Source organism: Emys orbicularis, chromosome 4 (assembly GCF_028017835.1).
Source record: "Emys orbicularis isolate rEmyOrb1 chromosome 4, rEmyOrb1.hap1, whole genome shotgun sequence".
NCBI lineage: Eukaryota > Metazoa > Chordata > Testudines > Emydidae > Emys > Emys orbicularis.
The window spans coordinates 88,503,588-88,518,765 of NC_088686.1; the positions used below are offsets into that span (position 1 = coordinate 88,503,588).

The following is a 15,178-nucleotide window of genomic DNA, read 5'->3' on the forward strand; positions in this document are numbered from 1 at the left end:
CTAATCTTAATTCCGACGGTGTAAACCTAAAGTAAATCCATTGATTTCAATGGAATTATGCTGGCTTTACACTGGTGAAACTGAGATCAGAATGTGGCCCTAAACTTCCAGAAGCATTATTGATTATCGCATAGTTTCTTTCTTTCTCTCTCTCTAGATATATATAGTGTGTGCGAACATCTCTGATTATACTCATGTTTACTGAAAGTGTGCATGTAAATCAGACTGTGTGTGTATGTGTTGCTTATTAAAATATATGTTCTTTGTTTTCAGTTTATTCTTTGCTTCAGTTTTTACCAATGGGAACCAATGACCTATGGAGCTTACCATTATCCAGGCTGGTCGATGGTCCTTGGGTGGCTGATGCTGGCCTGCTCTGTTATTTGGATCCCTATTATGTTTGTGATAAAAATGCACCTAGCCCCTGGCAAATTTATTGAGGTAATTCTTGAACATCCCACCCTATTAAAAATATAGTCACAGAAGATTATTTTCTGTAATTTACACTGATTCAGGTGTTGGGAATTGCTGACTGTTTATTAGAAAACTTTTTTTATTGCAGTACAAAGTGCAGGTGCTCAGTTGGTTGAAATGCTCCCCTACTGCTCCCCTATTCCTCAATAAAATGCAACTAAATCATTGTAGGCTTGATCCTGTGAGACTGAAGGAGCTCAGACCCTCACAGGATTAGGCCCTAAAACAGTGCCAGTTGCAGATGACTTACTTGCTGGTCTTTCTGCTTTTTGACTCAGATCTGCCTCTTGTGGAAGCAGAATGGAACTAGAAAGCAGCAGGTACTAGGGAGCCATAAGGAGTTTCAGGCCCTAGAAAGTTTCAGACACTAGAAGGCATCAGGTTAGACCGCTCTATAGAGAATCATGCAACAGGAAGCATCAGTCCTTAGAAGACATCAGACACTAGGTATCATCTGGACATATCCCCTTGAATGTCCTGCTTGCAGCTCAAGCTACAAATGGTGAAAATGAACTCTTTATCTTTCCACTCAAACCTCTTTGCTTCTTCATTGCATTGAAAACACCCTAACCCTCCCTGTCACACAGACTTATGACTGCTGTGTTTTGGGGGTTTTTTTATTCCTCCCTCCTACAATTCAGGGTGCTGCTGATTCTCTTTCTCTTAAAAATTCCCTATAGCAACTCTGGTTAATATGCTTGGCCATTCCCTGGCTGCCTCCCATCTTGGCTTCCACAACCTCCCCTTCACTTGCATTCCAATTTCCCATCTTACTCCCCTCTGATCCTTTCACAACGATATGGCTAAAACCATCTCCCATGCTAACTATTTGGACCGTATCACCCCTTCACTGGCTTTCTCCCACCATTTGAATCAGTTCAGTGCTCTCATCCTCACCCTTGATGCTCACTCTGCCCTCGCCTATGTACCTGCATTCATTTCATGCTGCTCCCTTCTTTGCATGTCGCCTCTCCCTCTCCTCTTCATGCTTTCTTCCATACTACCCCCATTGCACTATTCTCCCTCCTTATTCCAATGCAACAGGCACCCATACTCTCCTCCTTCCAAAGCCCTCTTTGCAACTCACCTCTGCAAAACCCACAGAGAGAGAGAGGCTGCGGAAAGGAGAAAAAAATAGAAACGTCCTCTGGGTCCCTCCATGTGTCAGACTGCCCACGCCACAGGGCAAGGACCGCATCTTCCCCTGTTTTGTACAGAACCAAGGTGCTTGATGTTCAGTGCTGGAAAACCCATCGGGCTATAGAATGCATCTATGGCTTGTCAGACTGCAGAGGGCACTGGAGTGCATCAGGCTATAAAAAGAACATAGCACAAAACAAGTGAAGCAAGGAGAAGTTAAATTTACTCTTGCTTGCCTTTGTCCAACTCTGATCTAGTATCAGAGCTGTGGGCCTAAGTTGGAAAATAGCAATACACAAACTGTTCCCTTTTTAAAAGGCCATGACCCAGTTTCCGTCACTGAGAAATAGTACTCTGCTTCTGGCTTCCTAATTTATCCATTTGGCACTGGGATTATTTATTGCCTCAGAGAGCAGGGCATGCTCCCTAGCGTCCTTTAACCAGTGCACCCAAGGAAATGCAAAAAGTCATATCCTGCATGAAAGGAGGAAAGGGTTTAGCTGCAGTTATTTCAGCTTTAGCGCACTATTTCCTGAACCATTGAGTCTGCTGCATAAATTTATTATGGTTGATTTGGGAGGTAAAGGTTGCAAACTGGTAATTAAGCAGAGATTAAAGTAACTGATATAGAGACTTGATTCATTTTAATAGGTAATTAACATATAATTGTTCCCTCTTAAACCATCAGAAATATGTTTTCTTTCCTTTTTATATATAAATGCTCCAACCAAATAATATTTTCAATAAAGAGATCAGTGGAAAGATTAACAAGATATTCATTGTTGGTAATTTTGCCAGGTTAATCTGCTACCTTTTTTTTTTTTTTGGCCACAGATAGAAATGATATATTTTGTCATCAGCTAATTAAAATCTTTGCTCACTCATAGCAATGTATTACTTTTTGGTCATTTGTATACTTTTGGGAAATATGCTAAACAAAAATCCAATTATATTGATGCAGCTACCCACTGCTTAGCCGATTGGGCTAAGTAATTGAGCACATGTCCTTTAGTGAGTGAGTTTAGCAATCTGTGGCAGTGGTTATGAGTTCCCTTCATATGGTATGGGGGGAGAATATATAATTAAAATCTGAGCATTTTATCATCTATTAATCTTGCAAACTTGTACAAAACAAACACTGAGCAGCAGAGCATTTTAATATCCCCTTGCAGGATATTGTCAATAATTTCAGATCAACCTAACCTAGTTTCCTCCACTAAATTGTAATTCTGCTCTATAATTTTAAGAGATTTTTTTTTTTCTCTCCTACACTGTGCAGAGGCTCAAGCTGGTCTGCTCTCCACAGCCTGACTGGGGCCCATTTTTGGCTAAACACCGTGGTGAACATTACAAGAATATGATTGATCCACTGGGAACTTCCTCCCTTGGACTTAAACTGCCAGTGAAAGATTTAGAATTGGGAACCCAATGCTAGTAATTCCTATATTGGTGGTAATAATGTGTACAGCCTCTTTAATTTTTCTTTTATTAGTTTCCCATTGTCTCCTTTGTTCTTTTTCACAGTTGCTAAAAGTGGTTGCTTAGAAAGTAGGACTTATTGTTGCATGCTGTAGTGAAGAACTAGACGGCCACTTTAAGTACTGGTTTTTGTGTGTGTGTGTGTGTTTTTTTTAAGTGGTGCCCATTACCTATTATTTCCACTGTGAAATAGTAACATGACATCGTGCAACTGGTCAAACCTCCTTTTTTTTTTTTTTTTTATGGCCATGCACAGCCCAACAGGAATGATTGTTGAGTTTAACCATTTAGACAGGGAAATGGTTTCTGCCCATTTAGGGCCAATTCTGCTCTGTTGCAATCCTTTTGACATGGGACTGAAAATTCCTTACCAGCGTAACTGAAAGGAGAGTTTGACCATTGGGATGGCGTGGGAGGGACTGAGTGGATAATGTGGCCCATTTGGCCAGAGTCTGACCTCTGTAATATTGATGTAAATCCAGAGTGACACCACTGGCCCTGATGGAGTCACTCTACATTTACACTGATAGCAGAATGTGGCCTGCAGAGTCTGCAAACAATCCCTCTATTAAATAAGTACTGATTATACCGAAGCTTATTTCAAGGCTTTCTCACTCAGTCAAGGAGTTAACCTATATACACCATGCACTGGTATCTGATGCATGACATCAAAACAGGAAGAGCTTAATGAGCCATTCAACACTTTTGAGGAGAAAAATAAAAGCACATGTAAAATATATTTGCGATCAAGACTAAAACTGTATTTGAGTCTGAAAGCTGGTTTGAAATAGCGCCATAATGAGGCAGATGGGCACCACTATTTTAATTAATTTCATGCATTTCCATTAATAATTTGATATTTGTCTTTTTCATTAAAAATGCCTCAGTTACACTGAGTATCTAAACTTCATTGGCAAACTGCACACATAAGTACAAACCCAGTTTTATTCACTTCATCCGAGTATTCTGAACGTGTTTTCTTTGCTATCTTCACTTTTGTTTAAAATCTCCCGTAAAGAAGCCATCATATAATTTGTGCCTAATTTTATATTCTTACAGTAGTAGATGTATTCTAGTTTCCACATGACAACAGTTATTAGAATGTAGCTGTGCTGTTCAACTTTGTGATTCCCCTATTTGTTGTCTTATAAACTTCTTTATATAACCTGTAGCTATATTCTTCTCTTTCAGCCAAAGGGGAAATAACTGAACCCCTATTTCTGTCTCTCTCTATAGTGTGTGTGTGTGTGTGTATATATATATATATATAGAGAGAGAGAGAGAGAGAGAGAATACATAAATTCATCAAGACAATATTCTCTTATAACAATCTGAGCTGTGCATAGTTTGCTTTCCTTAATTTTTTTTACTGTCAACCTTTTCATTAAAAACAATTAAATACAATAAAGTGATAAGACTGGATAGACAAAATTATAAGGAAGAGAATGCATAGTTTAATTGTTGTTTTAACACTGCACTGCAGTAGTACATCCTCTATCACTGCATTTTAGAAATCCAATATATGTATGGCAATATGAGTATTAGTCTTAAATATTTCTGCTACCTAATGGGCAGAGTAAAAATAGAGATTTTAAGAGTACCTTTAATTAACTGAATATAAATTACCCCAAATTATTGTAAAGTGCACTATAAAGAGGGAGAAAAATATGTCTTCAGTAAATTGGCAAAACTGCAACCTTTATTATGCTGTTGTATTCTATACATACATATGAGATTTTTTTAAGAGTGATCAGTGTTCATGTAGTGTGTACTAGTGATGTTTTATGTCCCTATAAATATCTTATCAACTGGTGTAGAGATATGGTGAGTTTAGAGTAGTGTAGCCTGGGTTTTTTCCCCACTATTGTAGTAGCCAATCTAAATGTAATTTCCTTTCGGGGGACTGTTTATATCATGTTCTTTTTTTGTGTTCACATTACAGGGTCTCAGGTAAATCTTCAGTTAAAATGTGTCTGTAGATGTGATGTTTTCATCCTGTTGAAGAAAACAAAAATAAACAAAAACAACTAGACCTTAATGTAACATTTGCAAAATAAATAATTTATTTTGTAAATAGATATTAAAAAATCATTTTGCTGAACTTTCTCTTTTATGGGGCAAATAGTGTTGCCAGTTATTGACACTGCCGGGGATATTCAATCCTCAGGCAGCGTACATGAAGCACAATCAAATATTTGCATTAAATGAAGTGGGAATAGATTTTGAAGCATTGGCCCCTAAATCTGTTTTATGCTTTTTTCCGTTTGGTGTCTTTACTTGTCTCCATATTGCACAGAGCATTAAGATTGTGACCCTTCCACAAGCATCTCTGCCTTAAAGCTGCACCAACTTGATTTGGCTTTGCCAGCTGATTCAATAGAGAGTTGGAATGGTGTGTTTTCACCAGGATGAATAATACTTGGCCTCTTTTTTTACCCTTACTGGCTAAAACCTGAGCTTGATATTTTTTGGAGCCCAACCCAATTTATACTAATTACTGCTGTTGTGATTTTTAAAAAAAAATACTATCAATGTTGCCGTGTTTGTTAGGAAACGGTGAGTTAGCCTAATAGTTGTGAATCCTTTTCACTTGCTGGTTTGTTTTTCAGAAGACACATTTGTTTGAACCGGGATTAACTAACTCTGTAAACTGCAACTGGTAACTTCCACTGTGTAAGGATATCACTTGCTTACTTCCTGTTTTAAAGGTGTAAAGATAAATCATTTGAAGGGACACTGTTAGGTTAACAATAAAATAAATAAATACAAATAAAACATTGCTAACTGTGTCATTAGTTAAGCTACTAAAAGGGGGAGAATATGAAAAATATAATAATTTTTCATGATTTATGTAGTTGTACTTTTTTTTTTTTGCACTTCACTCAGGCTTTGGTCCTCCTCCCACTGAAGTAAGTGGCACAGAATCAGGCTTTCAGTTGAAACACTGAAAATAGACTAGTCAGTTTCATTTTGTTTCTAGTCAGTTTTACTTTCTGGTTTTCATGTGCCAGTGTTTGGCTTGCAAAAACTGCAGGGGAAAGTTTAACTAAAAAAGTGGAAATACTTCTGTTATGTTTTTAAAAAGCTTTAAATTTATTTACCAAAACTAAAAGATGAGATTAAATTACCAAAAGTGTCCCTTTAAATGAAAAGTAATGTTACAGTTGGGGAAAGCACTTTATCATTGTCTAGTAAAGTTTGCACATACGGCATGTTATAACATGAAAGTATTTCAGTAACTGATTAAATATCAGAAAATATTTTAAAGAGAGGGGAAAAAGCCATATTTTCATAAAGGTGACCTATTTACATGCAGGTCTATCAGTCTTGTAAGGAAAAAAAAATCAAAACTGATGAGGTTTGCCTCTATTGCAATTTTTTAAAAATGAGATTGAATTTCTGGACAAGCTGAGAATGCACTATTATATGCATTAAAATTATACTTAATGCAAATCTTTGCCATTTTCAAATTCTTTGGGGTCTTCCTAGTGTTTTTAAAATGCAAGCAATGTACAAAATCTGTGTTTCAGTTAGACACAGCAGCACATTGATTCCAAAAGAAGGGTTTAACAAAATGACCTTTAATTGAAAAAGACTTGGAATGTCTTTATATTAATGTTTCATTTGGGTCAAGTTATCCTTTTGTTAGGTTCTGCTCCATTGATTTGTATAGATGTGCCTCAGCGCCGAAGGTCATCACCTCCCGTTTATTGTGATTTCCTCTTGCCATTTCCAATTCATTTGTTTTATCACTGACCCTTTATTTGAATACACACAGTTATTTGGCTTGTAATGATCTCTTGCTAGCTGTGTTTTAATGGTTGCTTTTTCATGCAGACATTGATTTTTCTTTTATTTTGCATCTTTCTCTATTTTGCAATCTCAATTTAAGAAAGACTGTTGTGGACCGTTGATGTTTTCAGTTGCAGGCTGCATGGCTTTGGCATGCAATGCTCATGGTTAGGAAGTGTTTTAGCTAGGTTTCCTAAAAGCTGCCACTAGGTCTAGTGGGTTTATGAGACGCTTGTTTCTGAGCTTGTACTTAAACTTCCTGTAAATAATGTACTGTATTTGTGAAATGGCTGGAGCTTAATATTCCAGGGGACTCATGCCATAGACTCAGAGGGAGAAAACCATTTATGGTATTTATGGTTTCTGCCTTTGTCACCTTCAGGCAGCCTATAACTAAAGAGAGAGCGCTTTCTTGATGGGTTTAATTTAAAATGTGAGAGCTGGGCTGGACCTTATGGCTTGCATCATTATGATTTGCCCGTCATGTTTTAAATACATCTTCAGGTAACCATTTGCCTTATAGGTGTATTTCATTGTTAGAAATATAATTAATGTTGACTAGAATATGTTATAGTCTGTAACCAATAGTGTGTAGTGTACTTTGTGGGGCAGATCCTTAGCTGGTACAAGTTGTCACAGCTCCATTGCAGTCAATAGAGTTGTGACAGTTTACACCAGCTGAGGATCTGTGCCTGTGTCTTTTTGGCACTTTATTGTGGACCTATCACTGAATAGGTTAATTCTTAATTACTTGCGTAATGTCATATACTTACAGGCATTCTATGGGGGTACTGCTGCCTATGGATAAAGATATGTACCCTAATCAGGTTGTTGCATTTTTTCATTAGCTATACATGGAGAAAATATATTATGTTACAAACGATGCATCATATATATCTTATATAGCGCATATTATATGCTGTACATTATTCATTTAAGAAGTCATTATTCTTGAGGCCCTACCTCAGATTTTGTATTTATGTGTACAAATGCAATTTATTGTATTATATATTTGCCTATTATATTCTGATGTTATAAATTAGAATTTATCCTATAATGTATGGGTTCTAAAAACACTAAATAAATGTCCAGTGTTTAAAAGAAAAATTGTTAGTGTTATGTCTACTGAAAATAACCCCCTCCACCACAGACATCATTCTTACTTAACACACTGCCTTAAGGTATCTGGAGAATTGATCCGTTTGATTGTTAGAAACCTTGAGCAGCAACTGAAAACAGCTCTCCTGGGAAAGAGAGATATTGCACAGCTGCAGAAACAAATATCAATTAAATGGTTAGATTCTTAACTATTAAAAGACTCTGTAGCTTGTTGAATAATTAATTACTCATCTAAGGACAAACTGGATTTGCTTATATCCTTTTATTGTATCAAATTAATCATGCCAAAGATGTTTGAACCACAAAAACCAGAGGGTGGAAAGAGATTGATACTAAGAGATGGAGAGGAAAAGAGAGAGTAGAGTTTAGTTATAGAAGTGGAAGCTCCATGCTGGCTTTTTACACCATTTGTGTCTTTCCTTTTAAAATGTAAACCTGAGCTTTTCCAGTCCGGTAATTGCAATGTAAAGGTAGAAACATATAGTAATAAACATACTGTAATGGACTCCCATTTACCAGCACTGTGCTATTAAAATGATACCCATCCAACCATTTTCACTAACAGTGGGGGAAAAAATGCTTTTGACAAGCCATCCCCAAATACAAAGTTGCAATTAGACATCTAATCACTATACTGTTGCATGAGACTGAGACACAAACGCCAATGAAATAAAACCAAAACATACATTTGCATTATGTTAAGGTTGTGAATGCGATACATGTCAAGGGCCCAATCCTGAGAATTCCTGAGTGCTTGGGAGTTTTTCAGCAATTCCCAGGACCAGCTCCCAAAAGATAGAAACTATATGCTTTGTTCTGTCTGTAAACTACACTGTTGTGGGAAAGACAAAATTGGAACGGATGATGAAATAGTATAATGATACTCTATTTATAACATGCATTTCATCTCCGAGCTCTGCATTATCATGAAGCATTGCAACCCTCCTGAGAGGCAGGCAAGTATCATCTCAATTTTACAGATGGGGGAAACTGAGGCACGGAGTTTGTGATTTTCCCCAAGGTCACATGTTATGAGTCAATGTTAGACCCAATAATAGAACACCAGTGTTTTGGAAGTAGATGACTGCTAGTTTTCTGCCCTCACCGTTAGGAACCATTCCCTTCCAGCATTAACTTTTCTGAGTTTAGCGGACATAATGTTCCCTACTTTAGATTTGTTTACATGGATTTTTAGGTGAATTTATTTGTGATCTTTGAAGCTATGTATATTACAAAAATTTTCATAAAATGTCCTCATCCTGTATTGAAATAGCAGTGGATGCATACATTTAAATGGGAACCAGTACAATCTGGTAAGCAGGGGTCCTGTTAAAGTTCCCATGGCCAGAATTTAGACCAAAAGCAGCCCTTCTGATCCTAGGAGTCTATCTGCTCTTGAAAACAAGGTTAAAATATAACATAACTGCAAGGTGAATCACCAACGATAAACTCAGAGTGCTGAGTACAGGTGTCTCTTTCACGTCTGTGAAATTCCTCTGCTTGCTGGCTCCTGAGAATGAAGATGACTGGCTAGGCCAATGTCACATGCACAGGGACACACATGTGCCACCTACATGTATATGCCCATGGACAAAAACAAAGCTGTAAGGTCTAATTTTAGGCCTTACAAGTATCTTGAACATTATCTATGTATTTAGACTTTTTGAAAACATTTTGGTATATGACAGTATTTTAGTAAACTGTTGGTTTACTTGGTAATCTAGATTGTAAGGGCTTTTACTGATCCATTATGGTCTATTATGTAAATCTTAGTGTAGAGTCTCTTAACCTGTTGAAGTGATAATGAAGCTGTTGTGGTCCATCATGTCTGTTAGACCGCAGGACCTCTATGCTAAGAGCTATATTTGCCCTCCAATGAATTATAGCGAAGTGTTTTGTTTACCAGTGCCCTCTACTGGATGCCATGTCATATTTGCTTATATGATTGTGGTGGTGATTCACTTTTGTCGCTGCAGCTTGCAAAGCATATATATCCTCATACTGCTGCAACTAACAGATTTTCCATGATCTCAAGTGATAGAGGGCCTGCGTTCTATCTTGGATGCTACATGCATGTAGTTTAGCTGGCAACGCTGCCGGCACATTTTTCAGATAACAGTGATTATAATGAACTATTTTAATAATTTTTTTACACTGATAATTCTTTGCACTTTTAAGCACCTTTCATCCAAAGAACCCAAATTGCCTTAAGCCCTCGGAGGTAGTATAAAGGAAACACAAATCTTCTGAAATGCCACAAACTCTGTGGTAGAAAGGACTAGCAGTTACACACAGTCAGCTCCATTGCATAACAATTTAGTGAAGATGCATACAGCATCCAGTTGGAACTACAAGGGGAATTATTGGTAAATAGAATATTAATGTGAACTGAAAACTAGCTAGCCTGCCAGAGTTAAAATCTTACTCTTGCAAAAAGTGCCATCAGATTGTTCATTGCTACAAATGTTCAGGATTGAAATTTCTAAATTTCATCTGAACCCACACCCTTCAGCAACTTACATTGCTCCTTGTAACCATTCTGGGGTGCTAGTTTAGAACTGACTTAGGGAAAAGTAGAGCTGACTGGAGGATGGTAGTCCCATTTTGCAGTAACTTTGAAGGTTTTGAAATTTGTTTTTATTCTTTATTGGGGGGGGGATTACTTTCAAATGTTTTTGCAAAAATGGAATTCAGTCAGTCTCTTCTGGGACTGAAACCTGGGCTTTTTTTATATATATATATATATAAAGAGTGTGTGTGTGTCATGGTAGTAGTCTGGGATGAGGAAGACGTAGGTTCAATTCCCTGCTCTGCCTGATTCAGACCTGAGTTTTTCCACCCAGATTACTATGAAGTTCTGACCTACTCAAGAGAGAAGACTTGGTGCCAATCATATAATGTTAGAGGAAGTGTGAGAATGATCTCTAGGAGGTTCCATTTTCTCTAATCCCTATCTCCACCTCTTCTATCTCATTCCTACACAAATGAACAAATTATGCTTCCATGCTGCTATTTCATGCCCCAGTGTGTTATCTACCAAAGAGCTTCCATATGTGTAACTGCACAGTTACCCATGTCCCTAGAACTCATCCTGGTTAGAATCCCACCTACAAATCACCTGCATCATTTCTTGTAGTACCTAGGTATTCCTTGGAGGTTTCCCATCCCAATAATGACCTAGCCCAACATTGCTTAGAACTTTTCTACAAACAACCTGGTGCAATTATAACTAAAGTATGCTTTTAAACTGATTTAGATAAGCCACTGGAAACTCTTGTGTGCATCCTCTTACTTCTGTGTTTATCTGTTTAAGTCTTAACTTAAACTGGCAAGGAATCAATTTAAGATAAATTGATATGCAGGGATTTGGCACAATCAAATTTTTGAATTGCTCCGCTCCAGCTCCGGGCAAAAACCTACTGGTCCACGCTCCAGCTCCGGGCTCTGCTCCAAAGCCCTGTTGATATGTCAGGTTTAAACTGATTTAAGAAACTCAGGGATTTACACTGGTTTAACTATATGATAATATAAAGACTAAAGCATCTTAAATACACACATTCAGTTAAACCCAGTGCAATTGTGGGTGTAGATACACCAGACCTTAGTTTCTGAGATCTACCAAGATTCATAGATTCTAGGACTGGAAGGGACCTCGAGAGGTCATCGAGTCCAGTCCCCAGCTCCTTATGGCAGAACCAAATACTGTCTAGACCATCCCTGATAGACATTTATCTAACCTACTCTTAAATATCTCCAGAGATGGAGATTCCATAACCTCCCTAGGCAGTTTATTCCAGTGTTTAACCACCCTGACAGTTAGGAACTTTTTCCTAATGTCCAACCTAAACCTCCCTTGCTTCAGTTTAAGCCCATTGCTTCTTGTTCTATCCTTAGAGGCTAAGGTGAACAAGTTTTCTCCCTCCTTCTTATGACACCCTTTTAGATACCTGAAAACTGCTATCATGTCCCCTCTCAGTCTTCTCTTTTCCAAACTAAGCAAACCCAATTCTTTCAGCCTTCCTTCATAGGTCATGTTCTCAAGACCTTTAATCATTCTTGTTGCTCTTCTCTGGACCATCTCCAATTTCTCCACATCTTTCTTGAAATGCGGTGCCCAGAACTGGACACAATACTCCAGTTGAGGCCTAACCAGCGCAGAGTAGAGCAGAAGAATGACTTCTCGTGTCTTGCTCACAACACACCTGTTAATGCATCCCAGAATCATGTTTGCTTTTTTTACAACAGCATCACACTGTTGACCCATATTTAGCTTGTGGTCAACTATAATCCCTAGATCCCTTTCTGCCGTACTCCTTCCTAGACAGTCTCTTCCAATTCTGTATGTGTGAAACTGATTGTTCCTTCCTAAGTGGAGCACTTTGCATTTGTCTTTGTTAAACTTCATCCTGTTTACCTCAGACCATTTCTCCAATTTGTCCAGATCATTTTGAATTATGACCCTGTCCTCCAACGCAGTTGCAATCTCTCCCAGTTTGGTATAATCTGCAAACTTAATAAGCGTACTTTCTATGCCAATATCTAAGTCGTTAATGAAGATATTGAACAGAGCCAGTCCCAAAACAGACCCCTGCGGAACCCCACTTGTTATGCCTTTCCAGCAGGATTGGGAACCATTAATAACAACTCTCTGAGTACGGTTATCCAGCCAGTTATGCACCCACCTTATAGTAGCCCCATATAAATTGTATTTGCCTAGTTTATCGATAAGAATATCATGCGAGACCATATCAAATGCCTTACTAAAGTCTAGGTCAGGGGTCGGCAACGTTCGGCACGTGGCTCACCAGGGTAAGCACCCTGACGTGCCGGGCCAGTTTTATTTACCTGCTGACGCGGCAGGTTCGGCCGATCGCGGCCCCCACTGGCTGCGGTTCGCCGTCCCGGGCCAATGGGGGCGGCGAGAAGCCGCGGCCAGCACATCGCTCACCCGCGCCGCTTCTCGCCACCCCCATTGGCCCGGGACGGCGAACCGCTGCCAGTGGGGGCCGCGATCGGCCGAACCTGCCGCGTCAGCAGGTAAATAAAACTGGCCCGGCACGCCAGGGTGCTTACCCTGGCGAGCCGCGTGCCGAATGTTGCTGACCCCTGGTCTAAGTATACCACATCCACAGCTTCTCCCTTATCCACATGGCTCATTATCCTATCAAAGAAAGCTATCAGATTGGTTTGACACGATTTGTTCTTTACAATCCATGCTGGCTATTCCCTATCACACTGGTCTACAATTTTTGAGAAGTCGTCTGCTTCAGAGATAAAATGTGCTATTTATTATGTATTTTGATGTGCTGAATTCAAATATGACAATTAAAACAACTGATATTTAAATTTTTACATTTTATGTCTATGTATATTGTGTAGATAGTAGAGTTTTAATCATAAATTGTAAACCTAGGTCTTTTCATGTGTTTATGGTTGCTTTACATGATAATATTTCACCTGTCCTGTTTATGTAACACTTTAAAAATCAACAAAAGGGTTATATAAATAAAATTTATTATGAAACAAAAGGCAAAAAACTATTATGTACATAGTTTAGTCCTATTCAGTGTCTACTCCGCGCTTCTTGGCTTGTCTCTTGTATTCATTAAATGGAGCATCTCTTGTCACTGTCCAGCAATAGTCTGCAAGCATTGATGGGCTCCATTTGCCCTGATAGCGTTTCTCCATTGTTGCAATGTCCTGGTGAAATCGCTCGCCGTGCTCGTCGCTCACTGCTCCGCAGTTTGGTGGAAAAAAATCTAGATGAGAGTGCAAACAATGTATCTTTAGTGACATGTTGCAACCAAGGCTTTTGTATGCCTTGAGGAGGTTTTCCACCAACAACCTGTAGTTGTCTGCCTTCTTGTTTCCGAGAAAATTTATTGCCACTAACTGGAAGGCTTTCCATGCCGTCTTTTCCTTGCCATGCAGTGCATGGTCAAATGCATCATCTCGAAGAAGTTCACGAATCTGAGGACCAACAAAGACACCTTCCTTTATCTTAGCTTCACTTAACCTTGGAAATTTTCCATGGAGGTACTTGAAAGCTGCTTGTTTTGTCAATGGCCTTGACAAAGTTCTTCATCAGACCCAGCTTGATGTGTAAGGGTGGTAACAAAATCTTCCTTGATTCAACAAGTGGTGGATGCTGAACACTTTTCCTCCCAGGCTCCAATGACTGTCGGAGTGGCCAATCTTTCTTGATGTAGTGGGAATCTCTTGCACGACTATCCCATTCGCAGAGAAAACAGCAGTACTTTGTGTATCCAGTCTGCAGACCAAGCAAGAGAGCAACAACCTTCAAATCGCCACAAAGCTGCCACTGATGTTGGTCATAGTTTATGCACCTCAAAAGTTGTTTCATGTTGTCATGGGTTTCCTTCAGATGGACTGCATGACCAACTGGAATTGATGGCAAAACATTGCCATTATGCAGTAAAACAGCTTTAAGACTCGTCTTCGATGAATCAATGAACAGTCTCCACTCCTCTGGATCGTGAACGATGTTGAGGGCTGCCATCACACCATCGATGTTGTTGCAGGCTACAAGATCACCTTCCATGAAGAAGAATGGGACAAGATCCTTTTGACGGTCACGGAACATGGAAACCCTAACATCACCTGCCAGGAGATTCCACTGCTGTAGTCTGGAGCCCAACAGCTCTGCCTTACTCTTGGGTAGTTCCAAATCCCTGACAAGATCATTCAGTTCACCTTGTGTTATGAGGTGTGGTTCAGAGGAGGAGGATGGGAGAAAATGTGGGTCCTGTGACATTGATGGTTCAGGACCAGAAGTTTCATCCTCTTCCTCTTCCTCGTCTGACTCAAGTGAGAATGATTCTGGTGCATCAGGAACCGGCAGTCCTTCTCCGTGGGGTACTGGGCGTATAGCTGATGGAATGTTTGGATAATGCACAGTCCACTTTTTCTTCTTTGACACACCTTTCCCAACTGGAGGCACCATGCAGAAGTAACAATTGCTGGTATGATCTGTTGGCTCTCTCCAAATCATTGGCACTGCAAAAGGCATAGATTTCCTTTTCCTGTTCAACCACTGACGAAGATTTGTTGCACAAGTGTTGCAGCATATGTGTGGGGCCCACCTCTTGTCCTGATCTCCAATTTTGCAGCCAAAATAAAGGTGATAGGCTTTCTTAACCATAGTGGTTATACT

The 15,178-nt window shown here is 39.2% G+C and overlaps 1 protein-coding gene across 1 annotated transcript in view; it reads left to right on the forward strand.

Moving 5' to 3' along the window:
- The window catches only part of SLC6A5 (solute carrier family 6 member 5), a 53,645-nt gene extending 50,596 nt beyond the window's left edge, over nt 1-3,049 (forward strand). The window contains exons 15-16 of the mRNA XM_065404387.1: nt 274-441; nt 2,894-3,049. Of these exons, the coding sequence (XP_065260459.1) occupies nt 274-441; nt 2,894-3,049 (324 nt within the window). The remainder of the gene's footprint in view (nt 1-273; nt 442-2,893) is intronic.
- Nucleotides 3,050-15,178: the final 12,129 nt, after the last annotated feature.